At 41.1% G+C, this 20,609-nt stretch overlaps 1 protein-coding gene across 1 annotated transcript in view; it reads left to right on the top strand.

Annotated features, from left to right (window-relative positions):
* Positions 1-19,662, top strand: part of kiaa1109 (KIAA1109 ortholog) — a 53,452-nt gene extending 33,790 nt beyond the window's left edge. The window contains 27 exon segments of the mRNA XM_036573915.1: positions 493-720; positions 1,589-1,719; positions 2,247-2,370; positions 2,459-2,568; positions 2,664-2,751; positions 3,890-3,964; positions 5,398-5,633; positions 6,255-6,455; positions 6,607-6,787; positions 8,101-8,284; positions 9,900-10,061; positions 10,205-10,341; positions 10,821-11,019; positions 11,369-11,572; positions 11,698-11,874; positions 12,217-12,354; positions 12,454-12,669; positions 13,452-13,599; positions 13,782-13,939; positions 14,067-14,253; positions 14,506-14,723; positions 14,957-15,208; positions 15,436-15,639; positions 15,743-15,937; positions 16,182-16,316; positions 17,139-17,310; positions 18,523-19,662. Coding sequence (XP_036429808.1) covers positions 493-720; positions 1,589-1,719; positions 2,247-2,370; positions 2,459-2,568; positions 2,664-2,751; positions 3,890-3,964; positions 5,398-5,633; positions 6,255-6,455; positions 6,607-6,787; positions 8,101-8,284; positions 9,900-10,061; positions 10,205-10,341; positions 10,821-11,019; positions 11,369-11,572; positions 11,698-11,874; positions 12,217-12,354; positions 12,454-12,669; positions 13,452-13,599; positions 13,782-13,939; positions 14,067-14,253; positions 14,506-14,723; positions 14,957-15,208; positions 15,436-15,639; positions 15,743-15,937; positions 16,182-16,316; positions 17,139-17,310; positions 18,523-18,742 — 4,680 coding nt within the window. The 3' untranslated portion in view covers positions 18,743-19,662.
* The last annotated feature ends 947 nt before the right edge of the window (positions 19,663-20,609 follow it).

Genomic DNA, 20,609 nt, shown 5'->3' on the forward strand with positions numbered 1-20,609 from the left:
AAACACCCTTATAAAATGAAAATGGTTTGGCAGACGGTGATCCAATTTTAATCATAACCTGTGGGGGAAGGGAGAAACCTGTTAGGCCATGTCGCCAACATGAAACGTTTCCTGATTTCTAAAATTGGATCACTGTCTGCCAAACCGTTTTCATTTTATATGGGTGTTTCCTTACTTTTGAGACACCCAGCAAAAACAATGCCAAATGTTGTTTCACGTCAGATTTTTTTATTGGCCAGCTTTTTGATCTGATTTTCTGTTTTACCTTAAATGGGGTAGCTGTTGCATTCTGTCACCTCAATGCTTGAGTATTCCTTTAAGAGTTTCAGTATCAGTTGTTTGACCTCTTTTTTTGTCTATGTATGTCAGTGTATAGAATTAAATGGAGTAATTGTTTTAGTGCTTCAGTATTGTGTGCCCTGTGGAAGGTATGTACATGCTAGATGTTTGTGAAAGTGTTTGGCTAGCTGTATGTGTGGCCGTTGTTTACAGTGTGTGGAAGGGGACCTGAGCCCCAGAGTCTCATTCAGGAAGCGGCTGGTGAACAGCATTCTGGGCCTTAGCCCCACACTGCCCCCTCGCTCACCCTCCACACACTCAGAATATCGGGATGTTTCTGCCGCGTCCTCGATCACTCGCTCCAAATCGAGAAGCGTTCGACTGCCTCCTTCTGCCAGTGCACAAAGAACTAGACACCCAAGACCCCTGTCCTGGGGCTGTGTATGTACTTCAGAGTTAAGCCTGTCTTCGTGTCTCTCCCTCTCTCTCTTGATCTCTTTGAAACTCCTTTCTTTGCATCTGCGTTGACCTTGGGTGAAAAACTGTGTGAAACTAAATTGAACCTGATCAACATAGGGCTGAACAATTAATTGTTTTTATATCGAATGCAATTTCAAAATCACAAGATCTTTAATTTTAATGATATCTTACATTATTCAACATTGCCAAAAGGTTTAAAATAGGAAATTTAACCTACCAACACCAGATCTTTAGGATTAGATATGTAATCAGATATGTTGCCCAAATCACTTAGCCCTAATCAAAAACGCATGTAAAACATTAACTTGTGATTGTTCCGGTATGTAATATTTTTTGCACTTTGGTTTGTAATCAATTCTGCTTTAGTTATACTCGAAGTCAGTGGCTGAGATGAAACAGAATGGACATGATTAGTGGTGTCCTGTCAGTGGTGGAGTTGTAGGGGCAGCTTGAACTTTTCTGGAACCTCTTGCTCATTGTCTGCTGTCTGATTCTTCTCACTATGAGAAATGGGTGACCAATCTCATTTCAGTACCCCTTTCCCCCAATCCCCAAGGGCCAAAAGGGTATGTTTCTGTGTGAGCGTGTGTGAGGATGGAAAGTGCTTCAGTAATCAGTGTGTGTGAAATGGGCTGCTGTTTGATTATTTTCACTATGGTGTAAAAAGCGTGTGAAAAACGCTCCTTTGGCATGCACTGCAATTCAATTGGAGCACAGCATTCTGCCTGGGGTTTATGATTTTTGGGGTTGCTGTTTGTGTGTGTACGCAGGTGGTGGGGCTGCATGTTTTAATAATGACTATATATTGACTTTCTTCTCCCTTATCCAGGAGTCCATTGACCCGCGCAGGCAGGTGGTAATGGGTAATCAGATCATCGATGCCCGGGGACGTAAATTCACCAAACGTCTAGTGGACATCAGAGAGCTCAATGAGCAAGCCAAAGTCATTGATGACCTCAAGTAAGACATCTGCAGGATCAATAAGTCAAGCCCACAGGCTAACTTGATGGATTAGTGTCTGAGTTTTCTCTCTCCATCTCTCTCTCTCTCTGTCTCTCTATTTACTCTCACTCTTGCACTCTCTCTTTCTTTCTTGTACTCTCTGGTTCTTACTCTTTTTCCGACCTCTTTTTCTTTTTTTCTTTCTCACTTTTGCACTTTTCCTTTTTTTTCTTATTTATTTGTCATTTACTGTTATGTTCTCTCTCTGTCTTTTCTCTGTCTCCTTCTCTCTCTCTCTCTCTCTCTCTCTCTCTCTCTCTCTCTCTCTCTCATTTGCACTTTCACTCTTGCACTGTTTTTTTCTCACTTTTACACTCTTTCCCCCCACTTCTTTTAACCGTTTCTCCCTCTTGCTCTTGTGCTTTATCTTTTTTCTGTCTCACTCTTTTCTTCTCTTGCCATCTCTTTCGCACTCTCACTCTTGTGCACTCCTCCCCCCTTTCTCTTTCTCTTTCTTTCGCTCTCTCTGTCTCTTTCTGTGTCAGAAAACTGGGAGCGAGTGAGGGAACTATAAATCAGGAAATCCAGAGGTACCAGCAACTGGAGTCGGTTGCTGTAAATGATATTCGCCGTGATGTGCGCAAGAAACTCCGCCGGTCCAGTATGAGGGTAAAGAGGCCTTTACCAGTGCTCAGTGAAGTCCTTTACCCTGACTGTGTGCTCTCAGAATACAAACTACAACCATGGTGTGTTTCAGGCGGCATCTCTGAAGGATAAATGGGGTCTTGGCTATAAGCCCAGCTACAACAGGTCAAAGAGCATCTCTGCAGCTGGCAGACCACCCATGAAGAGGATCGAGAGACAGAGGTACAAACTGTAATGAGTAATGTAACTGCTGAGTTGATTTGATTCTATATGTTCTAAATTCATTTGTGTGCCTGTGCATGTGTTTGTACTGTTAGTTCCAGACTGGGAGAAATGGATGACCTTCCAGACATTAAAGTGGATGCCGCATCTCCAGGACCAAGAGTTACCTTCAACATTGACACGGTAGTTTGTGTGTGATGTGTGCTTGTGTGTATGTGGGTCAATGACATAACGTGCATTTTTTTTTGTGTGTGTGCCTCAGTCCAAAGTTTCCTATTACATTATTTAATAAATACATTACTCTATAATACCTCCTTTATGGACATAGATTTTCAGTGAATCGAAATTCCTCCCAGAATCTAAAAATGTCAGGTGGTGCAACTGTTCAACCATGAATGCAGATTAAATGAACAATGAAGAAGATAATTTAGTGACATAGTTTGGCATGTTTTAATGTTTAAAGACCCCAAGTAACCTTCATAGTGCAACACCAAGGTCAAAAGCCCTTTTATTAAGTATTAAAAAAAGAATTTTGAGTGTTAGGCTGGTTCTGTTTACCAAGTCAGGTGGTGTGGCCCTCAGAAAACCATGAAAATGTGGTATAATTATATCAGTGTATATTTAATTGAAAAAGTATAATGTTGAAAATATAATATATAATACTTTGAAAATATAATATTTTACTTAATGTGTGGTTGTTCTACCTGACGTTTTCTGGGCTGTAAAATAGATTACACTGTACACAAATAAATTTATACTGTCGTAACAGCTAGGAACCAAGTATCAACACACTGAATAGATTCTTGTAGATAAAAAAAGTGCACATCATATCCTTTTTAATAATTTTTAAATTTAGAATTTCTAAAATTATCATTTTGAAGTCCCCTATTTTCATTGACCTATGTAAAGTATGTATAGATGTATGTATGGAGGCATGTATGGGTATGTGTGTGTTACTTTATAACTTTCTTTATTTTATGCATTGTTGTATTTATTCTTGTTCAACTCTGTTGCACTTTGTTTCATGTTTGTTTCTATATACCATATATACATTTCTGTTCATGTCTTACATGTAGTCATAGAGGAATATTTAGACACACAAGCACTCATGCACACACGAACACACATACAGATGTTTCTAGCTGCTTTGGTCTCTGTTTATCTGTGAGAGTATTCTCTTGCTGTGTCCAGTATGTGTCATGTCAGTTGAGGTTCCTTATTCTTCTGCTGTTAGAACCTTTCCTGCACATGCGCACACACACACTGGAACAGTCCTCTATCATATTTGGATGGGTTTTTCATACATGTATTTATGTTTAAGATGAGTAGTGTGCCGCTGGACACCCTACAAACTCCACTCCCACCCCCACAGAGTCCAGCCGATTCTATCTTCAAGGTACAGCCCAAATGTGAAAATCACTTTATGAAAATCACTGTATTTCTGGATAACCAAATCTGCCATTTCAAAACCCAATCAAAGATGGCTACAGAGCACGAATAGAGCTGCCGCACCTCTCTGTCCTGGCCTCTGGTTTTCCACTGGATCAGTTTCACTCCTGCGTGTCCTGTCATGGCCACACTGAAGCTGAAATGTGATGGTCTTCCTCTCTCTCTCTCAAATACACACTACCAGCCTGCTCGTCATCCTGTGGGCGTTTTTCTGGTTGACTGTTTTGTCTACAGCTCTGGAACCGGGTTTCTGTCCGTTGTATTTCCACACTGTTGACATTCACTGTAGCTTCCTTTTCATCTGTTCTTTCATTGCTTCATCTCTCCTCCCTCTCTCCTCCGTTGGGTTTTGGATACATGCATGTATTGGGGAAAAAAGAGAACTACTCTCTCCAAAGTACTAACTGGTTAAAAGCAGCTGGTCAACAGATTTGGTTACCATGAGCATTTAGTTGGTAAAGTTAGGACTACGTGAATGAGTTTCGATGAGGAACCTATGGGTTTGATGAGATTAATGAGGAAATGGGGAGGAAATGGGTACATTATTTTTACTTTAATGGGGAGAAGGTGCTACAAAGGACTCGAGTGATGCCATAGAACAGGGGTGTCCAGTCTTATCCGCAAAGGGCTGTTGTGGCCACAGGTTTTCACTCCAAACAAACTGGACCACGTTATAGTTATCAATAATAGTTATAGATATAAGCTCCTCCTTTGTTAGAATGAAAACTTTCAGCCACTTTCTAAAAAAACTTTCACTTTGCATTTAAGATTGGATACCCCTGCCTTAGAAGAACCACTTTTGCTTCCCTAAACGTCCATGTTTGAAAGAGATTTGTGAATGTGAAGAACCTTTTAAAGGTTTAAAGAACCTTCAGATAGTTGTATACCAATTTCAGGGTTCTTCCTAGAACCTTTACATTATATAGAGGTTCTTCAAACTTTAGAAGGTTTCTTCATGCATCCCATTTACAAAAGGTATCCTATAAAAAAAATCAATTGAAATATTCTTTAGAGAACAAAAAGTGGTTCTTTTGTCCTGTGCCCTTTTTAGCACTTTTTATGATTGGGTTAAAAACTGTAATAGATAGCTTTAGCTTTTTATAACCTCAGAACCTTGTAGATGGAGAATATATGGCTTTGTCTCCTTGAGAGATCTTAAGGTAACAGTTGGATCAGTGAAAAGACATGGCAAAATTCCCAAAGACTGTAGGATAGACAGAGTCATAGACAGAGTCATAGACAGAGTCATAGACAGAGTCATAGACAGAGTCATAGACAGAGTCATAGACAGAGTCATAGACAGAGTCATAGACAGTTATAGATAGTTGGGTGGTTGAGTAGATGGATGCTCTGACTGTTGACTCTTGCTGGTTGTTGAAGTTCCCGGAGGAGACAGAGATGGACTTATTGTCTGTCACCGTTGACGATCCTGCTCGCCATTTCCCATCATGCTCAGTGTTCAGTGCGCCCGCTACGCCTGAAGTCTTCTCACCAAGCATTCCCTTCCAGCCTGATGACAGTCGCCGTGATGACCTGTCCACCTCCTCGTCAGAGGACTCAGATAAGGATGAAGAATTTGACCGCGAGAGAGTACCAAGCTTCTACCGCCGGCCATTGTAAGCACCACACACAATATTCAGTTTACACACAATCAGTGAAATAGAACTGCAAGTGCAACTGGATTCAGTTACAGAGCCAATTCTGAGTTGAGTGCAAGATTAAAGGAATGCTCCATTGTTTTCCAACCTAGTCTCTATACACTGCATTTGTAGCATACTGTCAGTTGCACTAAAGAAAAACATTCTTTACCTGAACTAAATTGAATTTTGGAAAGAATTTCCACATAATTAATTAAATAGTGTTCTATAAAAGTAAGGCAATTTTGTTGATCCAGCATATTGTACTAAAATGGGCTAATCTTAATCTGCTATTACAATTCCACCTCAACAAAGTAAAAATGTTTTAACTTTATTTACTAGTGTTGAATTAGCTTGTGTTAGTCCAACCTATTTAGAATTGGCGTAAAAGTGGTCACTGCAGTGTCCGGTCCGTTTAGAACTACTCAATAGAGAATACGTGAATCCAGCTTTGTTGTACACTGCAAGTTTGGACCACATACATACATAGATGTATATTTACACTCCAGCTTGCCTGTTCGCGTTGTGTGGTCATATGAAGACTCAAGACACCCTCATACATGCTCTCCATGACTGACCGCATGTGTCTGTGTTTCTCAGATCATCTCAGAAAAAGTCCTCAGGATTGGCTGCGTTATTTAGCGAGCGATGGCCGACCACTCCTCAGCGTGGAGCTTTAACACCACCCACCGAGCGGAACATTGACTTTGAGCTGGATGTGCGTGTGGAGATTGACAGTGGAAAGTGTGTGTTACATCCTAGCACTCAGCCGCCGGAGCACGAGGAGCTCGCAACGCGCAGGTAACGGTTCATCCCTGGCCACTCATACAGATTCACTCACACATACAGTTCAACCTCACAGTCATCACCAACAGTCCATCCTTAGTGTGTACCTGCTGTAACGGGCACATAATCAGATTTGTGTATGTGTGGTGCTCTCTCCTCCCTGTAGGAGTTGTGATCGGAGCTCGCGGAGTCTGGATCAAGATTCTCCCCCAAAGAAACGGAAACTGCAGCCCAGCTTCACCTCTAGCTCCAACATGCTGAGTGCTAAAAGAGTGCCCTCTTCCCTGCAGAGCAAAAGCAGCGACATCGAGACCACAGTCTTTTACATCCCGGGAGTAGACGTCAAGGTCTGCAGCCACGCACTCAGGCGCTCATACTAACCTGATGCTTTATGTCAGTTGAAAAGCAGATAATCAGAGTTAAAGTAATGTCAGAAATATGTGTCTGCATGACATATTTCAGTTTAAGTCCTGCTCCCACAAGATGTCATCCCACCCCTGCAGAAAACCTCCACCATTTGTCGCGTTCATACTCATGAGAATCAAATGTATTTAACGGTTTGGTTATGTTGCTCATGGTCAGTGTATTAGCTCGGGGCTAGTGCATTAGTTCAAGGTTAGCTCAGCTAGCACATGAGTTTGTGGTTAACAAACTTTGCAGCTTGGGGCTATGGTACCATGTCCACTAGTCTGAAAAAGCACCCTTCTCTGACAGTCAGTTGAATTAAAAGAAAACAGTTAAAACATTTATGTTTAAGCTGAGATGTGAGAATGTTTTCTGTTTTGTTTTTTTTTTTTTCTCACACCACATTTTTTGTTTAAATCATTTTGAAATGCAGCCACTTTAAAGCTGCACTAAATTTTTTTTTTGTTAAAATATAAAGTAGTAGCATTACTGAGTTTATGAACTAAAATATGGTGCCTCTGTGCTGCTGCGAGTTGTCCTGTAAAGCCTGAAATAATTCAATAAGTCAGATAATAGGTCATCTTTAAAATGCGTTGACTTCTGTGACAAGTTAAAAATGTGTTTTTCTTCTGTAAACTTACCATTTTGGAGATAAAAAGTTTTGTTCTATCAGCGATGATATGTTTATACGAACAAACTGTTTCTGCAAGACTTGAAAAACTGCTGGTCTGTCATGACAGTTGACCAGAAGAAAGCATGTTGACAGTGACACTTTGGCCAGGCTTCGCTGTAGCTAAAGTGGCCCCTGTTGCAATGCTATGAATGCAGCTCACTCTTGCGTTGCATTTTGAAGTGCATCGTGGTGTCATTACACATCATTGTGTTCTAAAATGGACTCGCATAGCTCTGAGTGTTTGCATGAAGTGTGTACCTGCATGAAGTGTTTTTTCTGGCTTTGTTCATTTTAGCTTTTTTCTCTCTCACTCTGCCAGTATGTATTTATTTATTGATTCATTGAGATTGCTGCTGTGTACTATGTGCTGTGTCCCTAAAGTCTTGAAAGGCATATTTAAACCTTTCAACCTTCACCTACTACGTGACAGGTCAATCCTTCCAATGCTCGCCTCATTTGCTCAGTCATTTTGTTTATTTTTGCACAGTGTTACTAAATAATAAGTCTTAGGATGTGCACATAAAAAGCTTAAGGTTGTTGTTATTATTATTGACGTATTTAATGTGAATCATGTTTCCACAGCTGCACTACAACTCCAAAACCCTGAAGACGGACTCACCCAATGCCTCGCGAGGCTCATCCTTACCAAGAACCTTCTCCAAAGAGTCCAAGCTGTATGGTATGAGAGACTCTCCTGGCCCTGTGCCCACAGCCCCTGGCAAGACTAACACACTCCTGTCCCCACCTCCCCCTCCTCTGCCCTCAGGTACACATACTCTCTGTCTCTCTCCCTGCCCAAGTGCCTGCTCCTGGCAGGCCAGGCCAGCTGCATGCTCCCAGCCCAGCCTACATCCCTGGAACATGGCCAACCATGCACCCTCGGCTGCGCCCTGTTGCTTCTGCAGTAGCGCAGTACTCACCTCACTGTGGCTTTCTTAGCTCCGCCTGTGACTTTCTTTCTGTGTGTGTGTGTCTGTGTGTAAGTCTCTACATGGCCGCGATGCAGATGCCCACTCGGAGACATTTTGTTTGCATGGCACAGCGCTTTGGAATGAAGTTTGAGTTTCTTTGTCTGGGGAAATAAGTCTTCCTTACAGTACCAGGAGCACCAGTATTACCCACAATGTCACATACCTAAGCACTGCTGTTCTACATTTCTAATGAAATAGGAAATATTGGCCCCATTTCAGTAATTTTTAACATGCCCTCGCCGTCTTTGACTCACCATTTGGTTTTTCCTCACACCCATTTTACAAAAGTAACCATTTGCATTACAAGTCAGAACACACTCACCCTCAATAAGGCTAGCCACAGTGAGCAAACTGGCCAGTCATAGAGTTTCAGTGCAAAACGTTTTAAGAACTTTGAATATAACTTGCGTAAAATTTGTGAATAACTGCTATCTCGTGATAAACTTTACAGATGTATGCAAAAATGTGGGTGCCCCTGGTCAAATTACCTGTTTTTTTATTTTTTTATTTTCTAAGTTAGAATAAGTGAACACATCCTCTACAGAGAACACACCTCTGTACATTTTACCAGTACTGTTTATTTGCTGAATTTAACATATTGAGTAAAAGAAAACAAACATAAAATGTGGATGCAAGTTTGTTCCCTGTTCACTTTGAAAATCAACAAAACTTTTCATTTGACCAGAAGTATTCAAACTGGTGCATATGACTGTAGTTTAGAAACATGGTGTATTCCCTTTCTTTTTTATTGTTGTTAACCATGTACCATTTGGCACGCTAAATAGCAAGATAAAAGTAAGGACGTTGTGTCAGCAGTTATGCTTAACAAATGGAGTAGTTTGCAAAGTTCAGCAAATTGAATGTTAGGACTTTTTTAAGCAGATTGCTATTATGACTGGTAAATGGCTTATTCTGGGGTTTGAAAAGGGAATTATATCAGACCACAATGATTTCTGGTTCTTCTGCTGAAGTCACTCATTCACTCAGTCCCTCACCCCTCCAAGGACCCATCTAACACACTTCACTTGAGCTAATAAAATAATGAAACGACCCTTAAGATGGCAATGTGGATTCTCCTGAGTGGAAATGGTGAGGCCAGGGGCATATTAAAACCAGTATTGAAATGGGTGGGTTTTCATTCTAGTAGGCTTTTCAGTACTAAAGCTTATGGCATGTAGTTCTGTGTCCCACATGGTGCATTACCAGTTCTGCATCCCGCATGGTGCATGTATGCTTTGAGAGACTTGGCTACTTTTATATGCCTCCATAGCCTGATCTGATGTTAGCAAAAGAGCAGAATTTCTAAAATGAGTTTTTGTGTGCATTTTTGTCAGTCGACTGGACAAACACTTTTTGTAGTAATGAGCTGTGTTTGAGAGCTGCTGTCCTCATGACTGATTGTGTGTGTAGCTAAAGGCAAGGCGAGTGTTGGTGTGAAGACTGCTAAGCTGTATGCGTGGGTGGCCCTGCAGACTCTTCCTGAGGAAATGGTGATTAGCCCTTGCTTGTTGGACTTCCTTGAGAAAGCTTTGGAGACCATCCCAATTACACCAGTGGACAGGAACTATACAGGTGTGTACTAGATTTCAGTCAGCTAATCCATTAAATGAGAGATGTTTGGCATGTAGAGAAGTGGGTGTCATTGATGCTATTGTGAAGTAAGTGTGTGTGTGTGTGTGTGTGTGTGTGTGTGTGTGTGTGTGTGTGTATAACAGTGAGCGCTCCTGAGGAGGATGTTGGGCATTTTGACTCTGTGGATCCCCTGGAGGAGTCTCAGGTCTCTCTGGTGTCAGCCTCTGCCTCTCCATACTCCTCTTTTCCAGTGGATGTGGTCGTCTATGTCAGAGTACAGGTAGTTGTGTGTGTCTTTTTGGAAGTACACAGTTTAAATTCTGGCAGTATACATACTGTACTGTACAAAATTTAGAGACCACCCTTTATTTACTGAATATGGAAAAATATCCCTGCAGATTTCTTTCAAAAACTGATAGCGAGTCTCTTGAAAAAAATGGAAACTGTGGAAACTGTAATAGAAGCAAAGTGTGAACACACAAAAAACAAACAAAAAAAAGAAAAATGTATTAATATTACTTAATAAAATTTAAAGAACAACTTAGTTATTGAATGGCCATTTTGTTTGTAAATTAATTAAGTGAAGGGTGGTTTCTGATTTGTACAGTACAGTAAAAATTATAATATTTAAAAAATAGATTCTAAAACATGAAATAGATAATACACATGCTTATTATTTTGCAAGTCCCTTTGTTGTAGTACACACAGAAGTTTTTGAAGTGCTGTTAATGATTCAGAGTTTGTGTGTATGTCTTTCAGCCATCTCAAATTCGCTTCAGCTGTCTGCCCATGTCCCGTGTGGAGTGTATGCTGAAGCTACCCTCTCTGGATCTTGTCTTCTCCTCCAATAGGGGTGAACTGGAACCCCCCACCTCCACCCATCCGGCCGAAACACAGCATACACCCTCATCCACACCCCCCTCTGTGCACAATGCCCACAGAGTGCCTGGCAGTAAAGGTAGGATCTTAATTCTCTGTCAGGTTGTAAAAAAATTTAATTTAAATATTCATCAAAGTTTATAAAAAAGAAGAACGCACTTTGGAATGTAGAAAATGGTATTTTGAATGTTTAAACAGGGATTACAGCTGAGATCTGTGTCACAGCATAGTGAGGACATTACTGGCACAGTCACATCTCAGGCACACTTCATCCACTTCTATTTTCTAATAGCTAGCTTGTCAGATAGTGAGAAACATGAGGAGAAAATACACCATAAAACTGAATTTAGTTTCTGAGCTCAGCCCTAAGTTCTTTTAGACATTCTTTGTAAAGCTGTATATTCATAGCCAGAAATCTCTTTGACCAGGTCCATCTTCAGGCTTGGGCAGTCCTCTGGGGCGGAGTCGACACAGTAGCAGTCAATCTGATTTATCAGGCCCATCCACTAACTCTTCAGGGCTAAGCTTCACAGCATGCATGTCCGATTTCTCTCTGTATGTGTTCCATCCCTACGGGGCCGGCAAGCAAAAGTCTGCTGTAACTGGCCTTCCACCTGGACCAGGACCACTGGGTAAGAACTAAACCTGGAGATCCTCATAAACCTGTATTGCACTGTTGCTGTGAGGAGTCTTTTGAAGTTCTTCTTTCACTCTTAGCACTTCTTTGCAGTAAGGCTTGTGAATGCTTGTGTTTTAGGAGCAGTGGAGGAGGAGAGCACCTCTGTGACAGGCAGGAAGGACTCGCTCTCTATTAACCTGGAGTTTGTCAAAGTCAGTCTGTCCAGGATGAGGCGCACAGGATGTCCCGCCTTTATTGACACCTTCCTCGCCAGCAAGGGGGGCAAGATGGACACCACTCTCATTAACATCTCAGGTACATTTGTAATATCCAGTGTAAGTTGCTGACCTCTTAATGATTCTGTTCAATTAACGATACTTTAGGAAACAGCGACCTCAAATTTTACAATGATTTGATTATCTGGGTATCAATTTATTTTTAACACGGAAGAACTATAAAATAGTGAGAGGATGTTTGCATATATTATTGAATACAATTATATCATTACAGATTATAACTTTCCAAAGTTGATGCATTTGAATTGCCACCTTTAGATCGATGCGGTTTTTTTTTGTTTGTTTTTTTTAAACACCACTAACTTTTCATCTTCCGGGCACCTCCAACAGAGAGACTATGTTTATGTTTGTTCTTATTTAGCGGTGTGTGATATTGGCTCAGCCTCCTTTAAGTATGACATGAGGCGTCTCAGTGAGATCTTGGCCTTCCCGAAAGCCTGGTACAGACGCAGCATCGCAAGGCGACTGTTCCTTGGAGACCAGACCATTAATCTTCCAGGTCAGACATCATACCATGGGTCTTTTGCGTGTGGATTTCCATCTAAATGCTCCTGACCTGTTCTCAGTTTTGCTACTCTTGCTCATGTGTATGTTTCAGCGTCCGGCCCTGCCACCCCTGACTCGGCTGAAAGCGTAGCCCAGCATCTGTCTCCTGAGTCCAGCCGTAAAGCATACTGGAGGACGTGGGACGGCCAGCCAGCCCAGCACCCCTCCTCCAATGTGTTCAATGATTCCACACCCAGTCACACGCACCTCAAATCACCTGCTACTGGCCGCTCTCGTAGTGTGTCTGACTCCTCTGCACCCCGTCGAGGTACACACGCTAACACTTGGGATTATTATACACCGCTGAAGCTGATATACTCGTGACAGTTCAACACCCATTGACATGCAACTACCATGTTGGTGTCAAAAACGTTTTGATAATTGCCCACCAAATAATATCTGCTTAGTGATGGTCCCTTTCCACCGATGGTCGGGATAGAGACTGGCTGACGGGCTGTATGCCTTCTTTTTTCCATAAATTCGGGCTGGAGATTTAAATGTTTTTGTATCAAAATTGAAATGTCATTTACTCCACAGTCAGTACAGTCCACATATGGAAACCAAGCTGAAAAAACAGTTTTGAATTAGTTGTTTTGGTGATGACACAAAATCAACACAGTTACATATGCTTTTTTTAGGAACCAGGCATAATGCAGGGCTGCCGATCAGAACAGAGGTTATTTACATACATCAGTCTTAAAGGCACAGTAACAAAAAAACAGCTTGTTTAATTCTAAAAAATAAAGAGAGGTTTGGAAATGGTCAGGTACAATTGACTCATGACTGTTTTAGGCTTACAGAAGCACACAAGCATTGTAAGTGGAAAATATTAAGGTGAAAAATGTATGATATGGGACCTTTTAATCATTCAAGTCTGAAAAAATGGGACAAAAGGCCTAAAGCTTAATTAAATAATTATTTTTAAAAAATATAGAAAATAATTGCCTTTCACCATTGCAATATCGGTCCAAAAAATACATTCCCACATCATTACACCATACCATAAATACTCACAGAGGTGTTTAATTGATGTTATGTTGTCTTCTGCAGATTCTGTGACTAAAACATCCACCCCATTCCGGAATAATAAGGCAGCAGCACAGCAGGGGTCGCCATGGGAGACTCTGGTGGTGTTCGTCATCAACCTCAAACAGCTCAATGTCCAAATGAACATGAGCAACGTAATGGGCAACAACACGTACGAGACCAACCTGACACAACACCTGTATTTAAATGAACATACAAGCTAGATATTGTGTCATATAATCAAATACAACTTGCTCTTTATACAATTAAACCAAATAGAAGTGGCAGCTCTATCTAGCATATCCAAATGTGTAGTGCAATGCAATCAAACTTAATGGCTGTGTGTGTTTGTAGGTGGACAACGAGTGGCTTAAAGAGTCAGGGGCGTCTATCGGTGGGCAGTAACCGAGATCGAGAGATCAGCATGGCAGTGGGACTAGGTCGGTCCAAACTGGACTCCAAAGGAGGAGTGGTGGGAGGAAACATTGATGTGAACACACTTGAGATGGTTTGTAAGTACACCTTTTCATCCTTTACTGCCCATACTTGAGGATTTGCTATTCTTCAAATTTAGGAAACGCTGTATGTTTGTGATTTTCAACCTGGGTGGTATTTTTATTCATTTCTGACTTCTTATAGCCCATATCTCGGAGCACCCCAACCAGCAGCCCAGCCATAAGATCCAAATCACAATGGGTTCAACGGAGGCCCGACTGGACTACATGGGCTCTAGCATTCTAATGGGGGTCTTCAGCAATGCTGACCTGCAGCTCCAGGATGAGTGGAAGGTCAACCTTTGCACTGAGGCCAGCTTGTCAGAGAAAAGGTAAGGGGTTAAGAAGTACACCAAGAGGTCTGTCAGAGAAACGAAACTAGTTATCAAAAAGCTGGTCAGTCTTTTGGTACAACAAGCATTGTACTACCTGCTGAACTACACTTTAACAGGAAAGTACGTTCATTGGTCAAAAGTGAGTAGTGGATTTACCAAAACTGAAATTTTGTAATCTACTGTTGTTTCAAAGCCTTTTTTAAGTTCTTTCATTATTCCTTTACATATCTGTATATGTGTGTTGCACAGTGAGATCTTTGTGCACGGAGATCTGCAGTGGGATATCTTCCAGGTGATTATCTCTCGCTCCACTACGCCTGATCTCATAAAGATTGGCATGAAGCTGCAGGAGTTTTTCACTCAGCAGTTTGACACCAGCAAGCGTGCGCTGTCCACCTGGGGTCCAGGCTCCTTCCCGCCCCCCAAAACACCCGTGGCCAATGTGGAGAAAGGTGCTGCTGAGCTCTGTGAGTGTCTGTGCGTGAATGCATGCTAGTCCTGGTCTCTGTGTGCAAATCATGCATGTGTAAGATTCAGCTTTGATTACACTGTGTAGGGCTGCAACCTGAACCTTACTTAAGCCTGTAAAGTGAAACTGCAGCCAACTGATGGCTTTAGAACATTGTTCTCTTAGGTTTATTTTAGAGAATGATTAAGAATTAATGAAGAATTAATATATCTCTCTCTCTCTCTCTCTCAGATATGGATGCAGCTCATCACCGGCACTGGCCGGCTGTGCTGAAGATGGTAGCTGGCTGTCACATCTCGCTCTTCCAGATGCCCCTTCCTGAGGATGCAGTGCAGCTAGGAGGCTCCATGAGTCTTCATGGCAACCATATGACCCTTGCCTGTTTCCATGGGCCCAACTTCCGCTCCAAGTTATGGGTTCTGTTCCACCTGGAGGAGCCCAACATCGCCTTTTGGACCGAGGCTCAGAAGATCTGGGAGGATGGTACTGACACCTGCCTGACAGTCCATACTGACACTGACTGCAGCAAAAATGGTAGCTTTGTTAAACAGTTGCGAATACAGCTATGTAATGTTTGACCAAACTGCTTGCAATTGGAATTAACCTACTCTTGTAATAATGTTGTTTTAAAGCTAACATCAACTTGTTACCAAAAGTGTAACTAACAGGGTCTTCTCTTGTTCTCTCTCTCCCTCTCTCTGTGTGTCCAGGATCCAACGATGACTCCACATACATTGTACAGACTCTGGATTTTCACCTAGGGCACAATACCATGGTAACCAAGCCTTGTGGAGCACTAGAGAGCCCTATGGCAACCATCACCAAGGTTTCCCGCCGCCGACATGAAAACCCACCTCATGGAGTTGCCACAGTCAAAGAGTGGTTCAACTACGTCACAGCAATGAGGAATGAAGGTAATGTAGATAAAGGCACACGCTATAGCTGCTCTGACTAGTCGACAAAGTTAATAACATTGATTATTGCGTCTCTGTCTCTTTCTGTCTGTTTCTTTCTCAGAGCTGAATCTGCTACGGAACGTGGATGCAAATAATTCGGAGAGCGGAGCTGCTGCTAAGAGCTCCAGCTTGCTGAGTGGCTTCCGAGGCTCATCTAGCTACAACCATGAGACTGAGACCATCTTCGCTTTGCCAAGGATGCAGCTTGACTTCAAATCCATCCATGTGCAAGACCCGGAGGAGCCTTCTCTTAGTGGTACTTGCAGTGCAGTGTGAATTGGAACAGCAGGCGTCTGATTTAACCCACTTAGCTCATCTAACCCACCAGCTTAACAGTGTCTTGTACCATCATTTAAGAGAAGATATTGTGGTTGTTTTGTGAAATTTTAACAAGATACTTGTTAATAGGCACTTTTTTAACAGCCTTTAGGAGAAACAATGTCACATAATTTAGTTTCCAGAATAGCATTCTATCTGAGTGTGTGTATTTCTGTCTGTAGATGCCAGCAGCAAGCCCAAAGTGGAGTGCAGCGTGGTGACTGAGTTCACCGATCATATCTGTGTTACCATGGACGCTGAACTCATCATGTTCCTGCATGATCTGGTCTCTGCCTACCTGAAAGAGAAGGAAAAAGGTAAAATGCATCCAAACCTGTATCACCTCTCAAAACCTTCTATTGTCAAGCGGTTATTTACTGATTAGGACCCAACAACTTTACAGGCAGATATTAGCCCTCAGTAAATATACTGGTTTGGATTTACAGCAGTGTGCATTTCACTCGGGCAAGTGGTTAAAACTGAAGCACAGATGTCTGAAACCCAGGTTGCCCCTGAGTAACAATAGCTGGACAACAGGAACATATTTCACCACAATTCTGTATTTCTATGTCTTTTTATGCATTATTATGCAATACACTAATACAAATAGATAGTACCTTTTCAGTGCACATGTTTGTGTCTCAATTGACTAAAGATAATCATATATACATACCTGTATATACTGGGGAGTAGTGCAGTTTATAAATACCAACAACTTCAGATAAGACAAGAAATCAGATTTTTGTTTGTTTTCCAGAGACAACAACTGTGCAGTGTTAGTGTGAACTGTAACAGGATTGTACTTCAGCATTAAAAACATGAAAGGCTGGCAGCAGTAAGCATGTCAGGAACATTTTGTATAATCCTAGAATACATTAAGAGATGCAAAAAGACAGTTTTTATTGTGAAATTGCTCTTTTAAGGTGCAAATGTTTAGTATCGGTTCCAAAAAGATCTGCTTTAGTTACTGACTTATGACAGTTTAAATGGCTAAATAATAATAAATATTTCAATTAAACTTTTGCTTTACACACTTAATATAACTGTATAAATTTTAACCTCTCCCTCTATGTTCAGCTTCTGTATTTGTCACCCTGGAATTTTATTGAAGTGTGTTTTTGCATGTGAATTTGCTGCAGCCCTGTTTGCCCCACGGATGTTTTCATCACGGCCTGGTCAGAAGAGCCCCACGGCACTGCAGGAAGAGGGCTCAACTGAGAAGGAGAAACCCAAAGAAGATGGAACAAACTATACCACTGTGGACTGGAGAGAGTTCCTCTGCAATACCTGGCACCTGGAGCCCACACTGCGGTAACAAACACAGAATACCTGCTGCTCTCTTTCTAAAGACAGCTGAGTTTCAGTGATTAAATCTGGACTGTCTTCATGAATTAAATCATTACACAGTGGTAGGTTTTGTAATATCAAATGACAGTTTATACATTTCCAGGTCCTGTCTCTTGTAGTTACTGTTGCTGTGCTTGTCAAACTTTCAGCTCAGGCCACCTGATAGGATCTGTTGCACAAAGAAACATTTAGAATTTTGGAATACATTTTTTGGAGCAAACAGACATTTGGGAATTGACAAGATATGGATGTTGGCCAATTGAAATCCAAACAAACAATAGAGAGAGATTCTAGAAACCATGTTCACATTAACCTAACCAGAGAAATCTTTTAGCTGCTGGCTGTCAAAGGGGCAGATTTTCATGACTAGTAAGCACTAAGCAGGAGGTCTGACATGTATACAAAGGCCCAATCCCATTTCGCTCCTCACCTCACCACTTAGCCCTTACCTCTCCGTTTTGCACATTCACGCCTAGGGGTAGGGTGCCCTGATTTTTGTTGAGATAGAGGGGTAAGATGGAGTGTTACAGCTACATGGCCCTCCAAACAGAGCTTTTTTCCAAATGTACTATGAGGGGGGAAAAAAGAAAAATTGGTAAGATGGCTGCGCAAGCATTTTCTCCGTTAAAAAAATTGTGATAACCTTTGTATTAGTTTAAAGTCATTTCAATGTATTAGGATCCTTTTCTTCATAACGAGCATAAAAAATAGCTAGTAGTGTGCTGATGTCCCCCACCCCCACCCCCCACAGTGATTTGTATACAATTTAGCTTACCTTAGAGCAATCGGGTAAACCAGTGAAAAGTTTTGACATTGAGCTTTGACTGTAGTCGCTCACAGAGTTTAATCCAAAACTTTTTCAGCTTTGGGAATTAAATAGAAACACCACCACCCTCCAGGTGATCTTGATGGTGTGTTTGAATTACAGGTTCTCCAGTTAAACATCTCTTATCCTAATAATTCTAACCAATTTGCTGCCAATACCGTTCTCACTCTAAATCAGTTCTGAGAAATTCTGTCAGTTTTTCCTTTCTGAAGTTGTGCTGAGAGATTACTGTGACTGGCTGTGAGAGTAGTACATAATTATTTTGCAAATGGTCAACTGATAGTGGTTTAAGTAATCTGTAGTTTTGTATCATGTAATAATATATACAAATATATGTGCGTGTTTCTCAGGTTAATTTCGTGGACAGGCCGAAAGATCGACCCAGTGGGAGTGGATTACATCCTGCAGAAGCTGGGCTTCCACCATGCAAGAACTACAATTCCCAAGTGGCTTCAAAGAGGAGTGATGGACCCACTGGATAAAGTTCTGTCTGTTCTCATTAAGAAACTGGGCACTGCACTGCAGGATGAAAAGGAAAAGAAAGGAGTACGAGACAAAGAGGAGCATTAACACTTTCTCTCACAATCTCATCCTGAGACACATATGCACACAAACGTGCGCTTAAATGTGAGATCTAGATCAATGTGACTATAAGCTAATCTGAAACACTGGAATTATCAACACTACTGTACAGTTTGCTCTCGCTCACAAACACAGTCACGGCACCATCCTGGGTGAATTTAGTGTCAACATAGATGCTTACTGTGGTGCATGTGGCTGTTTTGCTTCAGGACTGGTTGAAAGTTGCTTGTTTATTGTCTGTATATTTTGAGCTGAACTTGCAATCGTCCGTGACCTGCTGCTGAATGCCAATTGGACTTCTTAACATGGATTATATGCACTTATACATTTAAGGTTTCATTAACGCTTCACTTAGACTGACTGCCAGTGAAACCTGAAGCTGTCCGACTGTGACTTGGAGCTGCACTTTACAAAATGGCTTCAGAGCTGTAGCATCTTTAATGGCACATCATGCTCTCTCTCCAGCAGTTTTAAAATTCCAATCAGTTTTATTCTTAACATAATTTTAAAAATTAAAGGACATGTGCCAATTCTTCTGCTTTTTTTCCTACCACCGGTCAAACCACGTGTCCACTAGTTTGTTTAAAATCGACCAAATGTTGAGTTGTCCAGGCTAAGTTGGGCTTGGAAAGTCAGTTGTTACAACAGTTGTTATAACAAGATCAAACCTAGGATTGTATTTTGTGTAAAATGTGAATTTTTATTCTAATACTATACATGATTTTTATTGGCATTCATGACATTTTACTATCTTAAATGTATAATCTGTAACCCATGTTAGGCCTGTGTGATGATTTAATATTTTTTTATGTATAGTTAAGTGAAATAGACCTGTCGTGTGTGTGTGTGTATATACTGAAGTGAATAGGTTTAATGTGCTTTAACTGAATAAAATCTTTGCAACTGTGTTCAATTTTCTGTCTTGAAATAATCACATCTCACATTTTGATATCAGTTACTCTATGTTGTTGCTTTTTTCATACAAAAGACTTAGTAAAAATACACAGGAGACCAATATTTTCATTCTTTACTGTCTATTTTGTAAGTGCTTTATCATTTTATACAGATATCTGCTCTCATTTTCTCAACACAGAACAGCATAAACCATAATACTGATATTACTGAGCACTTTTCAACTCCTGTTAGTAATACTAGTTATATGAAACATAGTAAAGTATATCCATATTGGTCAAATTCAAATAATATATTGGTATAAAGCTATTATTAAACATATAGTATAAAAAATATTGAGGGTGAAATATCCTAGATAATAATCTAGATCAATGCTCTTCTCCATACTTGATTGAAGGGGAATAAAAGGGAAGTTTTTGAGATGTAAGTAGAGTAATCCAGAGTGGCTTGATGTGAAATGGTTCATTGCAGAGAAACTTTTCTGTGCAGTGGTGATGATAGGAACCAGGTGTCACAATGTCTCCCACAGAAATATAGCCATTTTATTTAAAACCCAAGACCACCCTTCATGTAGTCCTTCACCATGAATGGATTAAAATAAATCGATTACACACGTTTTAGGCCAAATCCTTACAACAAACTACCGTAAAACGTTTCTGACATCAGGCCGTGTATTCATAACCATCTCATGTAATAACGCCCTGTGAGCAGCTTTTAGAGGTGGACGTCTTGTTCCTATCACCACCACTGTGAACAATCCTGACTCGGTGAATTTCCCTAGAACGGAGCATTTCACATCAAACCAGTCTGGATGTCTTTGTTTACATCTTAACCATTATGCAGAAATTTTGAAAAATCGGCTGAGTTTCCCTTTCACGTGTGCGTTACCGAGAAAGGCAGTCGTTCAAGCTGCAACGGGTATCATTCGGATTTACGGGGCCGA

The sequence above is a fragment of the Colossoma macropomum genome, unplaced genomic scaffold (assembly GCF_904425465.1).
Source record: "Colossoma macropomum unplaced genomic scaffold, Colossoma_macropomum, whole genome shotgun sequence".
NCBI lineage: Eukaryota > Metazoa > Chordata > Actinopteri > Characiformes > Serrasalmidae > Colossoma > Colossoma macropomum.